This window comes from Acanthopagrus latus, chromosome 11 (assembly GCF_904848185.1).
Source record: "Acanthopagrus latus isolate v.2019 chromosome 11, fAcaLat1.1, whole genome shotgun sequence".
NCBI classification, from domain to species: Eukaryota; Metazoa; Chordata; class Actinopteri; order Spariformes; family Sparidae; genus Acanthopagrus; species Acanthopagrus latus.
Genome location: NC_051049.1, coordinates 27,719,487 through 27,740,364, shown reverse-complemented (window position 1 = coordinate 27,740,364; position 20,878 = coordinate 27,719,487). Strand labels below are relative to the sequence as shown.

At 39.9% G+C, this 20,878-nt stretch overlaps 2 protein-coding genes and 1 long non-coding RNA gene across 6 annotated transcripts; 2 read left to right on the top strand and 1 right to left on the bottom strand.

Moving 5' to 3' along the window:
* The first annotated feature begins 136 nt into the window (after positions 1-136).
* Positions 137-10,537, top strand: serpinb1 (serpin peptidase inhibitor, clade B (ovalbumin), member 1). 2 transcript variants are annotated; one of them, XM_037115384.1, is made up of 7 exons: positions 137-265; positions 4,210-4,398; positions 6,331-6,468; positions 6,561-6,678; positions 6,790-6,932; positions 7,087-7,254; positions 9,037-10,537. In XM_037115384.1, exons 2-7 carry the CDS (start codon positions 4,231-4,233, stop codon positions 9,442-9,444), a joined length of 1,143 nt encoding a protein of 380 aa, XP_036971279.1. In that variant the 5' UTR covers positions 137-265; positions 4,210-4,230; the 3' UTR covers positions 9,445-10,537. The 2 variants fall into 2 exon arrangements, with proteins under 2 accessions (XP_036971279.1, XP_036971278.1); XM_037115383.1 differs by lacking the exon at positions 137-265 and adding an exon at positions 2,487-2,736.
* A 2,114-nt stretch (positions 10,538-12,651) lies between these two features.
* LOC119029229 (GDP-L-fucose synthase-like) lies at positions 12,652-20,850 on the top strand. 3 transcript variants are annotated; one of them, XR_005077930.1, is made up of 11 exons: positions 12,652-13,016; positions 15,138-15,295; positions 15,408-15,522; positions 15,605-15,733; positions 15,813-15,886; positions 15,971-16,104; positions 18,488-18,619; positions 18,701-18,780; positions 19,086-19,185; positions 19,301-19,454; positions 20,356-20,850. XR_005077930.1 is itself a non-coding variant. In XM_037115929.1 (11 exons), exons 2-10 carry the CDS (start codon positions 15,138-15,140, stop codon positions 19,354-19,356), a joined length of 978 nt encoding a protein of 325 aa, XP_036971824.1. In that variant the 5' UTR covers positions 12,652-13,016; the 3' UTR covers positions 19,357-19,376; positions 20,356-20,850. The 3 variants fall into 3 exon arrangements, 2 of the variants coding, with proteins under 2 accessions (XP_036971824.1, XP_036971823.1); XM_037115929.1 differs by having other exon boundaries at positions 19,301-19,376; XM_037115928.1 differs by having other exon boundaries at positions 19,301-20,850.
* Positions 15,207-18,246, bottom strand: LOC119029230. The gene is made up of 3 exons (XR_005077931.1): positions 17,835-18,246; positions 15,790-15,853; positions 15,207-15,334 (listed from the first exon to the last, which is right to left on the bottom strand). It is a non-coding gene; the product is annotated as an uncharacterized LOC119029230 (long non-coding RNA).
* Positions 20,851-20,878: the final 28 nt, after the last annotated feature.

Genomic DNA, 20,878 nt, shown 5'->3' with positions numbered 1-20,878 from the left:
AAACTGAAACAAAACAGAACCAAACATCCCCAGTGAAGGGGTTGGGGTGCAGGTGTAGTGGGGCGGGGAACTTAACTTTAACTTAAAACTTCTAAAAACAAGGAAGGTGCTGATAGGCTGGAAAAGCTATCAAACACTGGAACAGGGGAAAGGCTAATCAGAGAGATGCAGTGCAGGGGTGGAGGGAGAGCAGACAGGGAAAGAACTGAGGTACCAGGGCTGGACCAATCTATCACATTCAAGACAGGTGTGGAGAGCATAACAGGTTAGTGGTATAGCTTCCATTGTGGGACAGTCTATGGGAGGATGGTTATGTAACAGAGAGTCCAAAGGTTTCTATGAATCAGAAATGTTTATCATGTGTCAGTTGTTGCCAAGGCTACACTGTAAGCCCCTGTGACGGGTGGAGATGAGATATAATCTCTACTCAGTAAATCATAAAGACACACCTTTCTACACATGAAGTGTTTCAAAAGATCAGCCTCTGTTCTGTCATGGCTGAGGCCACTTATAATGACCTTTGTGAGCCTAAAATGCTGCTGTACACTAACTGTCAGGTCTAGTGAGTGTAGAACTACATGATAAATCTGCAACACCACAAATCACAGAAAAAAGAATAAAGCAATGTAGAAACATTTTACAGAATGATCGCTGAGTTTCTTTAAAATAAAAAAAATGTAATGACCTGTTTTTAATTGTCTGATACGGGTGCAGTCGTTCATCACTTAAAGTTTTCTATTAAAAATGAAAAAAAACAAAATGTTTGCAGATTCACTTTGTACACTTGAATCGCTGTTCTGAGAAAAGACTCAGTGTATTTATAGTGAGGCAGACATGAAAATGTATTTTGTTTGTGAAAGCTGAGGACCTCAAAGTAAACCTCACATTCCACACTGCGCTCATGTTTTCTCTCAACCCAAATTCTGAAATCAACTTAGACTCAAAAAGACAAACACTTAAAAGTAACTGTACAGCAGTGTAATATGCCAAGGAAAGGCCCTGCATTCAACATTTGACATAAGCTTAAGTACAAGAGTATAAGCTGTTTAATGTACTTAAAGCCTCAAAGTTCAAAGCATAAGGAACTAAGCATTAGTTTATAGGTAAAGCTGGTTGACATTTGTGATTTTCACAGGTAGCAAAAGTACACACATACTCCACTCAAGCACAAGGAAAAAGTATCCATCTGAAGGACATTTCTACTGGCCATTTCTGGTCAAAGCTAACTAAAGCTCATGTCATATTAATATAATTCGAAGACTATTAAACTTAAATGTAAAGTGGGATTTGTCCCAGCTGTTCCTTAATGCAAAAATAGTTGATTGTTCCGAATCATACCCAAGATGTCAAATAACCAAATTTTGGGTTGGTAAAGCATCCTGAGCAGCAACAAAGTGAGAAAATAAGAAATTCCAGGCAGAGGGCTGCAGGATCTCTGCAGATAAGAGACACTAATACCCCTTTTCCACTGGTCAAAAATCCCACTTAAACCCACTAAGATCAGGCTTTTGTGTGCAATGGGAATGTGTACACTCTGCATTTACACCCGGGTCAATTGACTCTGCAGTAGACCCGGGTTTTTATCACCTCGGCTCAGCTCAGGTCGACTTTGATCGAAACGTAAGATCCGGGTGAACGCTCTAAACTCATCTGTGCAAAGTGATGGTTCATTATCAACATCCGGTGGTGGCGCGTGAATAAGGAAGGACTTTTGGATGCCGTTTATAGGCGTTTCTTTCACAATGGCTCTATCTATGCATCGTTTTATTTTACATTTGTTTCCGGGGCATTCGTGAAGTGAAACATGATGTCAGTGACGTACAGCGTAACACTTGCCTGCAGGATGTGGGAATGTGGTCAGTAGGCGATTTTAAGCGGGTTGACCCGTGTTTAAAATATCTGTGTCGACCCGCTAATTTGTGGTATAACACCCATTTCCTCCCCATTCCAGTTGTTTCGTCTACATCTGCTTGCTGTGATATGCACTGATGGGTTAAAATCAGTCTTGTGATGTTGGGGAGGCGGCATACAATGAGGCAAAATTAAAAAATAATATTTAATTCCCCTCAAATGCATTCAAACTGAAGTAAATGTAAATGTCAGGAGTAGAACAAACTGATATTTGTGTAAAAGTAGAAATAAATACCTGAGTAAAGTACAAATACATGGAAACATTAAGTACAGTGAAGAAGCATTTGTATTTTGTTACTTTGCACCTCTGGTGATTGTTTTTTAAATGCACTGAAATTCGTACAGAGTTTGGTCTGTGGCTGCACAGGAGCGTCAGGGTGTGGCTCTGGACTGATGACCTCATATTTGTAACATCTTGTTTACGGCCCTGCCTTCATACGTGCAGTCATTTGAGGGAGAAAAAAAAACTGGAGTAATTTGATGAATGAACTCTTATCATTTCACATGAAAAGCTGGCCCATGGCTGGCAGAAATGTGTCACACGTTGCGCAAGCCTTTCCGCCGCCCTATACGTGCTCATCTGTCCCCTCCTCAGTGGGCAGTAATGGCATGTATTGTAATCAGCCTTATCGCCCAGTCACGCGTCCCTCCCACAGGACAGCCAGTTCGTGTTGTGTATAAATGAGCAGCGGTCGGTTCCTGGCGGTCCATTTTTCGGCTCTCAGGGGGATTTTGCCAACTTCCGTTTTCTTTTTGCTTTCGCTCTTCCATGCGGTGAGTGCGTGTGAGCAGAGCGCGCTTCAGTCGTTCCTGGGGAAAAATCAGGTACGTTCACTATAACAACCGACCTCCGTTCCTGCGGCACCGGACACACACACACACACACACACACACGGGGTTATATAGCATACCCGGACGTGCTTGGTGCGTTCACGGCAGAATGAGTGCTGTTTAAAGCGCGACGTGTTTATTTCCGGGTTTATGCTCTAGTGACTGATGCCAATCAGACGTAGATAAATAGAGCATATGTTTATAAATGCGCTCAAATAACGTAAGTAGAGAGGTTAAAAGTTAGGAAAGTTCGACATAGTACCGTAATCATCTTTGCAGACAACACCCACATTGGAAAAAATGCAGAATTTCAAGGTTTTTTAGCATCACATACGGTTACACCCATGTAACCACAACGCCCCTGGACTACACGTGTAATTAGGTAATAATAAATCTAGGAAGGGGGGAAACATGAATAGAAAAGTCTCATATCACCTGCTGTGGGTGACATTGCAACACCGAACCTCTGGTAGATTTTGTTGTTACATTAACAAAAGTGGAAGAATACATGAGATAAGGCTACAGTGCTTCCAAGGACATGTTGTGTGAATGTTTACTGTATTACCTCCATCTGTCTGGGTCATCTTGCCAGCACACCCAGCCGCTCCACCTTCATATCATGGATTTTATTAATGATAAACATCTCATGTGAGAGCTTGTATCAAACTCATTGGAAATGGCAACATCTGTACTGAACATCCAAGAAACCCTCAGGATACTTGGCAACATGTGTCCTTCCAAAAGTTGCTGTGAAATGGTTATAACATGGTTAAACCATGATGGGTGTGTTTGTGGGTGTGTTGGCATGGAATGACCCATTTTTCCATTTTTCACCTGTGATTCTGTCCAGCACCTGAAGCGTTAAAAGTGTTTGGACGCTTTTGTAAACTTTTCAGCAAAAGTGAAAAAAAAAAAAAAGCCTTGTATAATAGGTAAGCTGAATATTTTGTGTTTCGAGAGGGATTCAAATGTTGATATGCGAACGGGAAAAAGAGTTTTTATGTTCTATCATTGGTTAATTTACATTTCTTAATGTGTGATGTTTTATGGCTTTTTAGGGAAAACATATTAAGGTAAACTTTGTGTCATATAGGGTTGCAATGGTGTGATATTTTTTTCTGTACAACAACCATCTCAGAAACTAGGTTCACGGTATCACCCTAAAGGGTTTTACACAAAACGTATTCATATTTTCATAATGCATCAGTTAAAATTACCTTTTAAAAGAAGGGAAACAGCCATTCATTTCACAAAATATTATGTCCTGAAAGACAGACATAAAACTTGGTACAAACTTTAAACATATGTAGAATATGATACCTTGGATAGCCTGAAAGACATGTTTTATCACTGCAACCCTAGATATAAACACAATCAACTATGCAGTACAATATAGGTGCATCTAAACCTGTCTGGGATGTATTTTTGCATGTGAAATTATGTACTGATGCCATTTGCTTATTGCAGGAAAGCTGTACAATATCAGTCATGGCCGCCATCAGCAGCTCAAACACAGCCTTCGCCTTGGAGCTGTTCCGCACTCTGAGCAAAGAGAAGCCCGACGGAAATATCTTTGTTTCCCCGCTGAGTATCAGCTCGGCCCTTGCTATGGTTTACCTGGGTGCTAAAGGAGACACTGCTGCACAGATGGGACAGGTCAGCACACTGTCTGTTTATTACATGCGCTTCCTCCATCACATGACGTCTCTGCTTAACTTATAGCACACATGTAAAAGGTGCCCATAATTAAATGTAGTCACCCTGGCCTGTAGCCATAAAAGATCGTATGAGTCCTGAGGCTCAGGCTATTGCCTCGGGCGTGTCTTCAGACGGGGAAAGTCTTGTTCCACCTGTACTTTGTACTTTGTACTTCTCAATAATTCCTTCTGAAACCAGTATTGCACTATGTCTCAAAAGATTCACACTGTTTTTTTTTTGCTTTTTTTTGAAAGGGTGCATTAAATCCTCAGAGCTTAGTTCTTCATTTTATTTTGATTGATGACTTCTGTGTTCACAGCTCGGTTGTAGGGTTGATGGTGAATGACTAACTGAGTAAATACAGAGCACAGAGCAGCTTTGACAGTAAAGGAAATGCAATGTATTGTCAAAGTCATTCCCAAATAATGTGCATTAATCTTCTGCTGCGACAGCTTTCATATGTCACGTTGGTCTGATGCTGCCAAAAGAGCATTAGTGAGGCCCAAGACTAAGGATGGGACAAAGTATCAGTACGACAGTATTTTTCATTACTTCACCTTGTGGTACATTATTGATACACTAGTGCCAAATATTGAGATTTGTATTAAACCATGCAGGAACTCTGAACAGATTCTCCTGGACTCTTACCAGAGTCACTACTCCAGAGGTGTACGAATCGCAACTCATCCAGATCTTTAACCTGGGTCTTTAAAATGACCTGTGAGTTGCGAATCTCTTAAAATCTAGTATCATTAACTCGAATCACTTGAGTCCCACTAAAATCAAATCTAAAATGATAAATAATAAATAAATAAAATAATAAATGCCAAAAACACAGCCGACTCATTGTAGCATTAGCTTGTGAGTCACGATACCAGAAACGCCTGTAACTCGCGAGCCTGCACCGGAAACACAGCAGCAGACTCGAAGCTCGCGACTCGAGTCAAAGCAAACAGCTGGCTAAGTTCTGAGTGAGTAGCAGACGAGCCACTGAAGTCTCTGGGTTAAAGTTCCTCCGGTCAGCATGAAAAGCACATCCTTTTCCATGGTAATTAGGCAATACTGACTCAAGTGACTCAAGTGACTCGCACAACCTGGTTCAATTTAGTGAGTGACTCATAATGATTGAATCCTTAACAGGAACCATTTTTGCCAGCTCTACTCCACAGCTCCTTGTGGTGTAAACTTCCTTTACACTGATTGTAAAGATTTAAGTGAGCCCTGTTGTATTCTCCTCCACAGCTGTTCTGCTTTCTGGCAGTTCAGCCTTTTGCCAATGTATGACTGTGTTCCATTGGAATGATGACACACATGGACACTTTGCAGTCAGCGTGGTGTTAAAGAGGCACTAAGCTAAGACTATGTACAATTTGGCATACCTTGTTTCATGTCGCTTGTCAAATCCTGTGAATCTAACACCTCAATGCAGTGGAGGTTCATGACGGAGGTGTTAGCCTTACCTAAGCTGTCAACATGAAGTTTGAACTGAATACTGTTGTCTAAAATATAATTATATACTGTAGCAGTTAGATTTCCCTTTATTTTTCCCTTCTAGCTCAAGAAAAAAAAAAAAAAACACCCCAGAAAAGTACAGAAGACTATCGGGACTTGCCAGTCTTCATACTTTGTACAGTTTACAGAGCAGGCACATACATTAATAACATTACAACAAGACCAGGCTAAACATTACAATTACAGAAAAAGGACAAATACCACTAAGAGTGTTTTACATGTCATTTTTCCACTGTCTAATGAACAGAGTGCCTGGCTCATGTGTCAAGAACAGTATAATGTCCTTCTGCTGTGGCTTTTAGCTTCATTTTCACATTTTATCTGTGACACGACCTCTTGATCCCAGAATAAAGTGTGCTGTTACAAACTCTCTGGCAGACACTCTCATTCAGCTGTGGCGAAGGCGTCCATGCAGATTTTGCATCGCTCAACGCTGACATCAACTCACCATCCGCATCATACATCCTGAAACTAGCCAACCGTCTCTATGGAGAAAATACTGCCAACTTCCTCCCGGTGAGTTTCTTGTTCACAGTTACCACAGGAGATACAGGTGCTTTGATTGAATTTATATGACAGTGTTGATAATATGTTTATTCTTGCTGCAGGAATTCCTCAGTGCCACACAGAAGTATTACCAGGCAGACCTGAAGGCGGTTGATTTCATCGGAGCTGCAGAGGCGTGCAGAGGGGAGATCAACAGTTGGGTCGAGCAGCAGACAGAGAGTGAGAATTTTATTAAGATACAAAAATCATACTAAGACAAACGTGTGACGCAATCGTTCGTTAGTGTGAGTCAGTGTTCAGTGGTTGCTTTGTCTTTGTATTCCCTTTCAGATAAGATTAAAGATCTTCTGAAGCCAGGAACAGTCAGTGCTATGACAAGGCTGGCTCTGGTTAATGCCATCTACTTTAAGGGAAACTGGATGCACCGCTTTGATGAGGCGAACACCAAGGAGATGCCCTTCACTGTCAAGAAGGTGAAAACTAACATCTGAATTTGCAGATGTCAAGACATAAATTACGAATGCCAGAAACAGTCAGATGTGCAGAGGTGATCTCCACTACATAACTACATATAGACTTTTTAATGTGCTCTGAACACCTTGATTTTCTGTATATCTTGCATGTCAGAATGAGAAAAAGCCGGTCCAGATGATGTACCTGATGAAGAAGTTACCCTACAACTACATCGACGAGCTGGGTCTGCAGATCCTGGAGCTGCCGTACGTGGACGACGAGCTGAGCATGTTCATCTTGCTGCCTGAGGTGTCCAAAAACGGCCCTGACCCTCTGCTGATGGTACGTAACTTAGAAAACAACTACCTCCATAGAGAAGGCAGTTCTCAGGTCCACTTTTCTTGTGAAGTTTTCTTGCAAACCACACAAAAGTAATGCTTACATTCAGTGTTAATTTACCAAAGCGAGGTGGCATCATTGAGATCTAAGATTTACAAGACCTAATTTTAAAGAATTTAAAGTTCTGCATCATTTACATAAACACTCACAGCTTGCAGTGTTCTTCTGCTATGACATATTTTGTGCATTGCAGCATATGTATTTTGTCCTACTACCACCGGTAGATGAGTTGAACAGTGTGACACCATGGGCAGGGCTGTCATTTGGGTCACCCATTTGAGTGCATATTCAAGTGCTCACAAAAATACAAAATTACACAGGGACCCACTCATAGAATAACAGCTCTGTTGTTCTAAAACTTCACAATAAACCTTTAAAGATGCTATATCAATATTTTAGAAGAACAATGGATCAAATGTGTAATGTAAAATGTGTCCTTTGTAGTAAGTATAGTGTTTCTTATAAAGCTGACATTGTTTAAAGTTTCTCTTCATACCTTCAGCATCCACTGCTTCATCAGTTCAACTATAAAACACTTTGAGGATCAGGTGATTTCTTCAGTCAGTATAAAGCTGCCTTTTACAGCTGCATCGTCTTTTGCTTCAACTCCTGTGAACATATTCTGTTGAATAAAAGGCAGGCTGCCTTTTAAATTCTTGTACTTACTTGTCGATCCTCTCGGCAGGTTAGGTTACTTGGCCCTGTGTTTGGTGTCAAAGTGCCGCCATTTTCCTTTGGCACAGCCGCCGCCTCTTTACAAAGAAGTCATTCAGCTCACCCTCATCGATCACAAACGTGTATATGCTCTTAAGCATAAATTACCTTGTCTTTGCTTCGACCTGCCTTTTACTGGACATTTTGCCAGGCTGCTACAATCGACATTACCAACCACAACCACTTGGTCAGAGTGCCACTGCCCTAAACAGCCATTTGATATTCAGATGCTGACAAGTGTAGTCTGACATCTAGTGGCTAGACACCCTCGGCGCACAGACAACATGCTCTTAGTGCACACATTTTATGGACACCTTTACCTTTTTTTCTTGCAAGTTCTCACGGGAAACATAATGAGGTGCCAAGCCAGATTCAGTCTGCAGGCTTAGAGTTTTGGAGACCAAATGAAAGTGAATACTGAATTTCCACTCATGCTGCTTAAAGCAAACTGACATTACCTTGGGTTTTGCAAGGTACAATCAAATCTCTAACATTGTTTAAATCTGTTTTGTCTAACATGATGTATATAACATCTGTTCTCACACAACCAAACCAGATCTCAGGACTGTTTTAACACTGCATCCTGTTTCTTTGCACCATAAATAGAAAGAATTACAGAGGACTGGCCGATATTAAACTTTCAACTTCATATATATTTAGTTATGTCAGTGACTATAACTGATGCAGTGTGTGCTTTAGTTACGTCTGGTTATGTATTTTTCCTTTCTCTTGCCTGGCTTTTTTTTTTCTTTGCTCAGGTTTCCCTTGTAAAAGAGATCTTGATCGCACATATGTACACAATAGAAATAGTGTAAGAGTATAAAGGTAGTACAAAAATAGGCTAGAGCTTCAAAGAAATGTACTGTGGGAACTGGCTGGAAAACAGGCCAGCTCATGGCGGCACATTAAGAAGTAGGTCATCCAGACCACTAGGGAGCATGGTCTAATGTGAACCAATAGGCCTCTTGTCATGAACTAGAGATAAAACACACTGTATGGTTTTTGTTCCAGCTGGAGAAAAATCTAACACGTGAGAAGCTGGATGAATGGACCAACAGGGAGAAGATGGACGTCCACACAGACATCATCGTTCACCTGCCCAAGTTCAAGCTGGAGGAAGACTACGAGCTGAACGAGCCCCTGTCTAAAATGGGCATGACGGATGTGTTCTGTGGGGCGAAGGCAGATTTGTCCGGCATGAACGGTGAGGGAAATCTCTTCCTGTCTGCCGTGGTCCATAAGGCCTTTGTGGAGGTGAACGAGGAGGGGACGGAGGCGGCAGCAGCCACAGCAGGCATAGTGTCATTCTGTATGCTGAGAGAGGAACACTTCACAGCGGACCACCCCTTCCTCTTCTTCATCAGGCACAACAAGACCAAGTCCATCCTCTTCCTTGGCAGGTTCTCGTCTCCTCAGTAGACAGAACCAGAAGAGGAAGATGTTGGGCCAATTCAAATAAATAAATCAAATCAAATAAAATTGATTGCCTTATATTTTGGGATGTTTTGCGAATTTAAAGGAACGGTTCAGCCCAAAATGAAAATTCAGCCATTTTCCACTCACTCCCACCCCGATGGGATTACATAAAAACAGAACTGATAAAAGGTAAAATGGTAATAATAAAATAATCAAAGTCTCCAGAAGCCTGATATCCCAAACTGCTTTGAAAAGACATATTTTACACCACTCACGCTTGAGTCTTAGCTGCCACAGTCAAGCTTTATTCTTAAAAAGGCTGTAATTAACATCTTTTCAAACACATTTGGGAACTCTTGGCTTTATGAGACTTGGTTACCTTTTGCTTTTTTTTTTTTTTTTTTACCTTTTTAAATGGCAAAATGATTAATGGACTACAAAACTTCACTCGCCCCTCCTTTGGCAGGGGGTTGAGTTTGAATGAATTTTGATTTCTGGGTGAACTCTTCCTTCCAGAACGCCTTTGTATTTTTTTTTCCCAGGTGGGTGGGGGGGTGTCCTGCCTTTGCACTGAAATCATAGATGTAGCTATTCAAATAAAGGGGTTGTAATACTGCAATAAATTCTAGTGATCATTCTACTTAGGTGAAAAATAAAGCTCCACACGTGTTAAAATGGAGAGGACTGCTTCTGTTTGCTTCAGAACACGGTAGTTCAAATGAAATGTGTTCATGGCAAAGTTTTTGGATTACCCACAGGATCTGGGACAGTTTCTTGAAAAGCACATTTTTGAAATACCATTTCCATTCTTTATGCATTCCACTCAAAATGCAACACATCACAGTTGCATTGGCCTGGCAAATAAAATATCAGAGACATATTTCAAATCCTCATGGCACAAAACGATACCTCCTCTTCAGGTAAGATACCTGGAAGGTGGAAGAAGCATTTTTATTTTTTTCAATTTAAATTGATTCTTTGTTTTTGTATATTTTCTGCTTTCGGCAACATCATTCCCGACATAATTATATCTGGGTTTTATTGTTGAATATATGTAATCATATAAAAAATAAATGCTGGTAAGTGCTCTCTCATACTCTTGTGTGTCGGCTTTGATTATAAATCTAGATTTTTGGTGTTTTCTACTAATTTCTTTGCAGTTTGTTACTTGATTAACAATATTTTGGGGAATTCTAATGCATAACTCCAGTAAGCTGTGAGAAAACAAACTAGCCAAGTAAAACACACAGCCAAGACCAATACAAATATAGGTCTGAGACATCATTCTAGCTAAAACAATTAAAAAGTCAGCTGCCAACTATACAATGAGGTCAGTGATCTCTACTGGATATCCTGCAAACTCTTGTTAGAGCTGTGAACTTGCATAAGGAAAACAATGGTAATCAGTTTAAGTGGGCTTGTTTAATAGGCGTGCAAAGCACAAAGTACATATTTGAGTTGTGGAACTGTTCTGAACAAATAAAGAATGGTAAAATAAGTTACTGAATAGTTCTAGTGAGTGTAATTGCTTCAGTGTTACCTCTCGAGCAGCGCTGTCCAAAGTGGGGCTCCTGTATGTTTCTCGGGAAAAGAAATTGTTTTTTTGTGAGGTAAAATTGCTCTTTGAAGATATGTACTTCTAATTGTTTTTTTCATAATCTGTGCAGGACAGGCAGAGTGACAGTTTGTGCAAGAAGTCAATTTATTAAGGGAATTTGGAATCCTGGGATCATTTGGCATCTTAAAGCAAGACTATGTACTAATGAAGAAGAAATGCAACATTTTATAGTTTTACACTACTAACATTTTTCCATATGTGATTAAACAAGCAGTTAAAAAAAGTAAAACTGTATAGAATTGTGTTGTCCTTTAAGGTCCATTTGTTCATTCAGTCATGGAAACAAAGAGAAATGTTTTATTTAGTTTTTTTGGTCCTTTAAGGGAAGAAAAAAGTATGCGCATATATCTACATCAGTGGCCCCAACCATTTTTACGGACCGGGGGGGTGCGCGTTTGATTACGCGGAAATAAAATTTTTACATCAAAGTGCAAATACACCCAAAGTGTTTTCCTTCCTCCAGTCTACTCTGTAACTTATGGTAACATACTTTAAGGCCACCGTCATTTGCAGTCACCAGCAGGTGTCCAGTCGTCGTCCCCACAGCTGCAGTTCAGCCACTTTATCAGCCAACTTCAATACAGTTGTCCATCTCCCTCTTCTTCCGTCCCATCATTGGGCCTTTTCATTTTTTCTTTGTAAAGTAGCTCTCCGAAGACGTTTGTTTTCCAGTAATTTCAGCTGGCTTGAGGGCTTATTTTCTTTAGGGTATCCCGTGACTGAAACAGGTACGTGTCAAGCGCGTCAAGAGGAACAGACGGATGTTATCGAAAGGGAATCCGATTTTCAAAATAAAACAACTCTCTGAGTATGATCGCCAATATAGCGGAAATAAAATAACCTATTTATTCTTTCTCTGCGGCCCGGTACCAAGCGACCCACGGACCGGTTGATTGGGGACCACTGAGCTACATAATAGTATAGCAGACTAAATCTGTAGTGAGCACTTGACAAAACATTAAATGTGATAGTTTTCTGTTCAATCGTTTTACGGATAGGAGCACTATGGCAGTTTTGGGGAACACATTTAAAGCAAACAAGCAATATCTTCATTGATTCTTTTTTTATTTCATGCCTAGACAAAATAATTAAACAAAGTCTCTTTTTTGTCAGGGCTGAACAAACTGAATGACAAACTGACCATAAAGGACAACACAATTTATACTGTTTTACTTGATACACTACTTTATATTGGGTGGAGCCACCTTTCTAGCTTCAAACAGTGTTTTGATATTACCTCAATAATAATGTAAATATCGAAATGAGAATGAATTTCCTCCCCAAAACTATATAGTGGCCTTTTCACATGAATTGAAAAAGAAGTTAGCATTGTTGAGGTTGTGTCGTGTCCCTCTCCAATTTTCTTGCCATGCGGAAGGGGTATTTTTTTGTTATAAAAATAAAAGATGTAATCGTATCAATTTACTGTAAGAAAAACAATTATTGGGCTAAACTATACATTTAGGTGCGTCTGTTATGTTCTTTGTCTTTTGTAATAATTAATGCGTTAGGATTCGACCTATTTTTGCGTATATTTGAAGCGTAAAAACGAAACAGCTCTTTATTTTGAAGGGAACAACCGGAAGCTGAGTTTTATATTTCATACCGTCTTCATTCCTCCTACGTGGTCTCAGCTAACGGCTATTATCGGTTCTTTGGCTTAGAGTTGTTTCACCGTACTAACTTGTCACTCGGGGGAAAAGTGAAACACTGTCATAGAATTTAACAGCAGTAACGTTGTCACAGTTTATCGAACTATATAAGTATAGCACTCGCCGGGAGGAATTAATCTGAACGTGGATGCCGACTAGCTAACATTAACTTTGGCTAATAAACTTACCCCAGGTAAAATTACCTGCAGTTCTGCTCAGACCGGTCACCTGTGATGAGAAGCAGGTCACAACAGCCAGACGAGTCTTGGGACGTTGTTGTTGTTGTACATTAACCGAACAAAGTGGTAAGGAAACCGTTTTACAATGGCCTGTCTGACATTTATTTAGTTGTTTTGTTTTTACTCAGTCTGCTTCGCTAAATTATTTATTGGGAAATGTGTTCATGTATGCGTGTGCATGGATATAGTACTGTACAACTAATATAATGTGTCGCATTTAACTGCGGACCAAAAAAAAAAAAAAGATTAACAAGACAAAGTAAAAATGTAGATCTGTAACGGAATAAGAGTGGCGTATGTCTTTTTTTTTTCGAGCGTAAAGTGAAATAAAACAAAGAGGAAGTAATACAAAACATGCTCAGGTGAAGAAAAACAATCCCAAGGGTATGAATTTAAATGGAGTAGTGAACACAATTCCCAAAACAAGAAATACTAGCAAATTATAGGAAATTGATATATAAGAAGGATTACGATAACATATTTGCACAGTTTTCTGGAGACCAGATGATATTATCAGCTGATGTTGGGCTTGGGATACTTTGTAATTATTGAATTCCCCATCAAGTGTACTGTTTCGGGCTGGACAATAGATACAATACTTATCGTGATATGAGACTATACATTGTCGTATATTTTGGATATCATTAAGCCATGGTATGTCTTTCCCTGGATTACTCAACTACAGTAAAGTGATGCCATTTTGTAAACTAACCAGACTGTTCTACAACTAATACTGTAATTTTCGCCTTTTGCCCAGTCACTATATCAACACTTTTGATGATTTTTGATCAGGAATCTCTGTAAAAACTGTCTCTGTAAATATCCTGCCTCCATTACCAGTGTTGTCATGCGTGACAGACAGACAGACAGACAGACAGACAGAGATAGATAGATAGATAGATAGATAGATAGATAGATAGATAGATAGATAGATAGATAGATACTTTATAGACATACAGTAGCAGCATGCAACATTACATGAAACATCTGTTACATCTGACAAACCCCCACAACAAGTCAGATCAAACCATAAAAACTTCAAAAGCTTAAGTAGACCAGCCAGAAAATATTTCATTACATAAAACCTTTTCAAAGAAAGAAAGAAAGACTGTAGTAAGTAAGTACCAACAGAGCTGTGCCCGGATGTAGGTTATGCAAATGAAACAAGGTGAAAGGAACAGATGAAACAAGAGTCAAAAAGCTTGCAAACCAAAGCTTGGTCATATGTCATTTGTGGTATTTATCTGTGTTGTCTGCACTGTCAGCAGCAGAGTAGATATGCAAAATGCCTGTACCCGCTTCAGGGGTTTTCGAGCAGCTCCCATACAAATGTATCACTAATTTTTCAATATGTCATTGTCTCTGAGAAATACCAACACTTCATTCAACAAATCAGTATCTGTATTTGACTTTAGATCCCATGGGAGTAGCTAATTGTTATTTGCCTAAACAGATCCTTTGAGATATTCATACATTGAAATTGAAAATAAATCAAAGTAAAGCATTACAAAAATGAATGGTGACAATGGTCTAGTCTAGCCTATGCTCCTGCTAGCTCCGTAACCCTGCTAAATGTTACTTGAAAAATCCATTCTTCTTCATTGCTCTTAAAGCCAAAGCGGGAAGTTACACTTTTACTCTGGATAGCCCCACTAGTAAATGGCGACATGTTCAAGTATGCAAGGCTGTAATTTGGAGGGGTGGCACAGGTGTTTCCAGTTATAACACGAGAAATCTCATTAAGCCTTTGAAGACACATCACACGAAAGAGAACAATGAAAATGCTCTCCCAAAACTTTACCATAGTGAGGGAACACATTTCATGTGGGCTGAAAACGTATTGCTGACATTTGGCCCTCCAACATGCGCCCCATGCCTTTGCTGAGTCTGCACTCTGGGTGACACAGTATCACCGTCATCATTTTCGGTTATGACTGACTATCATAGGTAAAAAAAGAAAGCTGTATGGCAATCATTGTCTGCAAGGTTTTACCTGAGCCAGGCCATACAACAATGATGTCAATCATATCACATCCATACAGGGTTAGTTGTATAAAAAAAGATCTTTTTTTTTTGTTAACACACACAGTATGCCATTGGAATAACTCTTAGACCCTCTAACATGTCATGTTTTGTTTGGATAATGTTTATTCATAACAAAATATTTGTCCGTCTTACTTTTTCTAGATGAGCTGTCAGGCCAATAACACTGTTCCAATGAGGGTGCTGGTGACAGGAGGGTCCGGCTTGGTCGGCCGGGCCATACAGCACGTGGTCAACGAGGAGGGGGGAGCCAAGGAGGGGGAAGAATGGATATTCCTCTCGTCCAAAGATGCCAACCTCTTGTGAGAACATCCTTTTCTTGCTATGAATAATAAGCAAACCTGTTTTGATAGTAACAGAAACAATTCAATTTGTGTTTTTGTTGGGTTTTTGGTTTTTATGGCCTCTGTTCAGGAACACAGAGGAGACAATGGCAGTGTTTGAAAAACATCGACCAACCCATGTCATTCACCTGGCTGCTATGGTTGGGGGACTTTTCAAAAACATGAAGTCCAACCTGGACTTTTGGGTATGAGACGGCTGCATTTCTGTTATCACTGAATATAAACTAGCACAGGTGTTATTTTCATATTTGTGTCTGTCCCCTCCAGAGGAACAACATCTACATCAATGATAATGTGCTGAAGGCTGCACATGCAGTTGAAGTGGACAGGGTGGTTTCCTGCCTATCCACCTGCATCTTTCCTGACAAGACCACCTACCCAATCGACGAGACCATGGTAAAAGGCATTAGTGTGTTTGCTGTACGCTGACATGTTTGTGAATGGTGACTAACCTTACTTTTTTTCTTTACACAAGATCCATAACGGTCCTCCTCATGAGTCGAACTTTGGCTATTCCTATGCAAAGAGAATGCTTGATGTTTATAACAGGTTGGAACTCCAACACCTATACTGAATTCATGCTATCATCAGCCCAATAAGAATTGTGTGTAAAACTGTGTTTACGTCTCACAGGGCGTATTTCGAGCAGCACGAGCGTCCCTACACGTCCGTGATTCCCACAAATGTGTTCGGTCCCCATGACAACTTCAACATTGAGGACGGTCATGTGCTGCCAGGCCTCATCCACAAAACTTATATTGCCAAGAGTAAGTCACAGTCTCTTACATAAAATAGTACAGCTTGCACAAGTATCATCGTTTCTCCCCTTGAATGATAAGTTAACCCAAAAATCAAGATGTAGTTATTTTTATGGAAAGTCGGGTAAAGTTTCATAGTCCACAAAACATTTCTGGAGCTTCACAGCAAAACAGAGTTGCAGCATCTCCTAAAAAACTAGCTCAGGAATTTTTGTTTTGGCTGCTAAGCTAAAAGCGTTAGCACGCACCCTGTCTGAAGTGGGTGCATGAGCATCAAGGGTGTAAACATAGTTTTTTACAGATCAGTTCAGGATCTCTGGGCTTCCGCGGACTTGGATTGCAGCAGAGGAGCTGTAAGGAGCCATTTTATGTTTGTTAGCTTCTTTGTTTGTTGTTTTATTGCCTTTTGAAAACAAGTCCACATCAACTTCAGTCGTTGAGGAGAATGGGACCACGTTTGTTGTTGTGAAGTTCCAGAATGGTTTTGTGGACCACAAAACAATCTGATTTTCAGGAATCTATCAGTGTTACTTTTTTCTTGTTTACTTTAAAATATATGTTTTGGGTCAGAGGGTCAGTGGATTTAAGGGACTTTCATAGCTTCTTTTTTAACTGCAGATTTTAATTATTTTGTCATAGAAACTGTGTATTACTTGTATTATTCCCATGTATTTAATAGTGTGTACTTTGGCTTGGTGAGTTCAGTAGTAGCACTGTTACCAATCCACCATATACAGTCAGGTCCATAAATATTGGGACATTGACACAACTCTCTTCTTTTTGGCTCTATACACCACCACAGTGGATTTGAAATAAAATGACCAAGATGTGCTTTCACTGCCTTTCAGACTTTCAGCTTTAATTTGAGGGTATTTACATTCAAATCAGGTGAACAGTATAGGAATTACAACAGTCTTAAGGGACCAAAAGTAATGGGACAGACTAAACAATCATAAATCAAACTTTCAATGTGTAATAATTATAATTAAATTATTATGTAATTTAGTACAATTACAGCCTGAAGCCTGGAAGGCATAGACACCACCATACACTGGCTTTCATCCCTGGTGATGCTCTGCCAGGCCTCTACTGCAACGGTCTTCAATTCCCGCTTGTTCTTGGGGCATTTTCCCTTCAGTTTAGTCTTCAGCAAGTGAAACGCATGCTCAATCAGATTCAGGTTAGGTGATTGACTTAGCCATTGTATAACATTCCACTTATTTGCCTTGAAGAACTCTGCTTTTGCAATATGCTTTGTCATTGTCATTGTCCATCTGCACTGTGAAGCACCATCCAATGAGTACTGAAGCATTGGGCTGAATAAGAGCAGATAATATTGCTCGAAACACTTCAGAATTCATCCTGCTGCTTTTGTCAGCAGTTACATCACAAATAAATACAAGGGAACCAGTTCTATTGGCAGCCATACATGCCCATGCTATGACACTACCACCACCATGCTTTACAGAGGAAGTGGTATGTTTTGGACCATGAGCAGTTACTTTCCTTCTCCACACTCTTCTCTTACCATCACTGTGGTACAAGTTGATCTTGTTCTCGTCTGTCCATAGTATGTTCTTCCAGAACTGTAAAGGCTTTTTTAGGTGTTGTTTGGCAAATTCTAATCTGGTCTTCCTGTTTTTTAGGCTCACTAATGGTTTAGATCTTGTATTGAACCCTTTGTATTCACTCTTGTGAAGTCTTCTTTAGGTTGTTGACTTTGAAACACATACACCTACCTTCTGGAGAGTGTTGTTGATCTGGCCAACTGTTGTGAAGGGGTTTTTCTTCACCAGGGAAAGAATTCTTCTGTTGTCCATCACTGTTGTTTTCAGTGGTCTTCCAGGTCTTTTGGTGTTGCTGAGCTCATCAGTGCATTCTTTCTTTTGAAGAATGTTCCAAAGAGTGGATTTGGCCACACCTAATGTTTTTGCTATTTCTCTGATGGGTTTGTTTTGATTTTTCAGCCTAATGATGGCTTGCTTCACTGACAGTGACCGTGAGAGGTAACAGCAACAGATTCCAAATGCAAATGTCACACCTGGAATCAACTCCAGACCTTTTATCTGCTTAACTGGTGATGACATAATGAGGGAATAGCCCACACCTGTCCATGAAATAATTTTTGAGTCAAGTGTCCCATTAATTTTGGTCCCCTAAAAAGTGGGAGGCACATATAGAAACTTCCTACACTGTTCACCTTGGTGTAGGAATTACAACAGATTTCGATGTAAATCCTCTCAAATTAAAGCTGAAAGTCTGGAGTGAAGCACATCTTGTTTATTTCATTCAAAATCCATTGTAGTGGTGTATGGAACCAAAAAAAAATGTGTTGATGTCCCAATATTTATGGACCTGACTGTAGATCTTGTGCTCATTTGTTTGTCATTAGAGGAAGGGAAGCCACTGGTGGTCTGGGGCTCCGGCACTCCCAGAAGACAGTTCATTTACTCGCTGGACCTGGCCCGTCTCTTCATCTGGGTCCTGAGAGACTATAGAGAGGTCGATCCGATCATTCTCTCTGGTGAGTTCTCATACACAGCACATCAGTAGTGAAAGCTGAGTGGAATTTATAGCCATGTCTGTGTTGTGTTGGCTGTTTCAGTTGGAGAGGAAGATGAGGTGTCCATCAAAGAGGCTGCTGAAGCAGTAGTGAAAGCACTGGACTTTAAAGGAGAAGTGGTGGTATCCTTTTAATCATGCTAAGCCAGTCAAACCATTTACATGCTTACCATAGATCAGGTTGTTTAGGTTTACTACAGTCCATGTTCCAGTTTGTTATTCTAGAATATTATCTTCACTGTGATGCTAGCCTATTACAAATTCTCTTTAAGTTGATTTTAATGAATTACTTTGATAACGTCAACGAACTGGATGTCTGGAAGGTTAAGACTTGCAATTTTGAAATGTTTTGCACTTCAAAGACTTTTGCAGTAACTATTGACCTCATCTGGAGAGTTCCATGTAGTTTCCCTGAACTTTGACTCCAGTATGATACCAGTAAATCAGACGGCCAGTTCAAAAAGACAGCCAGTAATGCAAAGCTGCGCCGCCACCTGCCAGATTTCACCTTCACACCCTTTGACCAAGGTGGGATAGGCTTTTGGTTGTGTTTGTGTGTGTATGTGGCTGAGAGTAGAACTTTCATATGTAATGATTAAATCTGCTGTTGATCTTCACTGATTCTTCTCAATTTCACTTACAGCTTTGAAGGAAACCTGTGATTGGTTTGTTGCCAACTATGACTCAGCCCGGAAATGAAACCTCTGGCAAACAAATCGGTATCAAGTGTCTCCATCCATGATCCCTTTCTTTAGGTCAGAAGGTGATGGTGATGGAGAGGACTGTAAGAAATTAAGGTGGTTCATCTGCACAGGCAGATAAATGACTGAATGAACGCTTTCATATGCTGTCACTCCTGTCTGTGCACTGTCAGCTGGGGCCTGTTCCACAGAGCAAATTCCTCCTAGTTCAGGTTTAGCCACTAACCTGATACCTGGGGTATATCCCAAGTCCATTAAAATGCATTCATGTTTTCCTCACATGGATGTTAAGACCTATTTACACACATTTTTAACTTGATGGTGAATCAGAAAACCAACTAAAGAACTTGTGAGCGATACAGTTTGGTTTCATCTGTTTTCAGTCTTCACTCCTGTATGACACACCAGATCATTGTCAGATCATTCTGTCAACTGCAGCATCAAATTGCTGACTAATATCCAAGAACTGTGAGACTATTAAAAACTTGGGTATCCTCAGAAATCCCTCCTCACTCCCTACTTTTTGCAGCATGCATGATGGAACAAGCCCTGGACTAAACATCACTTTGAATTCAAGTCTGCAACACTGAACTGTATTTAGGGGAAATTCTGGTATTTTTTAAACTTGTGCCCTATATTTACATATTTGGGTGTGTAAGTGATTCATAGTTAACAAAAGTTCTGCTTTAATCTTGGAATCCAGGTGTTGGTACAGCTCAATCATTTTAGTAATTGTCTAGTGAGTACAAATATTTTTGTAGATCAATATTTAATCATTGAATCACTGTCAATGTTGGTTTGAATGGTTTAAGATTGGGAACTTGATTAGGTGCTTCATTTATAAAGCAGAAAAAAAGAATGAAACCCGTGTTTATGTACTTCTTTACAAAACCTGTCTTTGATTTGAAGATAATGACGTACCACTCTGAAACGTCTCCAGTCTTGGTTGTAAAGGTTGGTTGGTTGTAAAGGTGGTTATATTTGTTCTGTGTTTCAGCATCTGAATTGGGCTTGAACATGTACAACTGTACCGCTGCCTTGGTCACCATATGTAGCGCTGTCATTTTGGATCACACTACCCTGCTTGGCAGTTCCCCAGAGGCGAGATGTCTTGTTCTGTCGCTAAAATGGAGTGTTCAAGGTGCACTGTGAAAAGGGGTGATGCAGCAGTGCAAACATGACAAAAATACATATTTTTTTGTTTTTATTTAAGTGTGGTAACCTGTTCTACTAGAACCCCCAAATAAAATTATGAACCTTAAAATCAGCATAATGACCTCTTTAAGCAAGGTTTTTTATTCTCAGTATCTTTTATGAATCAAATATAAGTACATAGTTGAAAATAAGGAATACATCTGAGAACATTGTTATAAATGAGGCCTCTGGCTTTGATAATTTAATGAAGAGCAAGATGGTTAGGGTATGGGCTGTTTAATAGTGGCTTGGATGTTTTTTATTCGGTCAAGTGAAATAAATGTTTTATACCTATAAACTGTCTGTGTATATGTCACAGTTTTTTG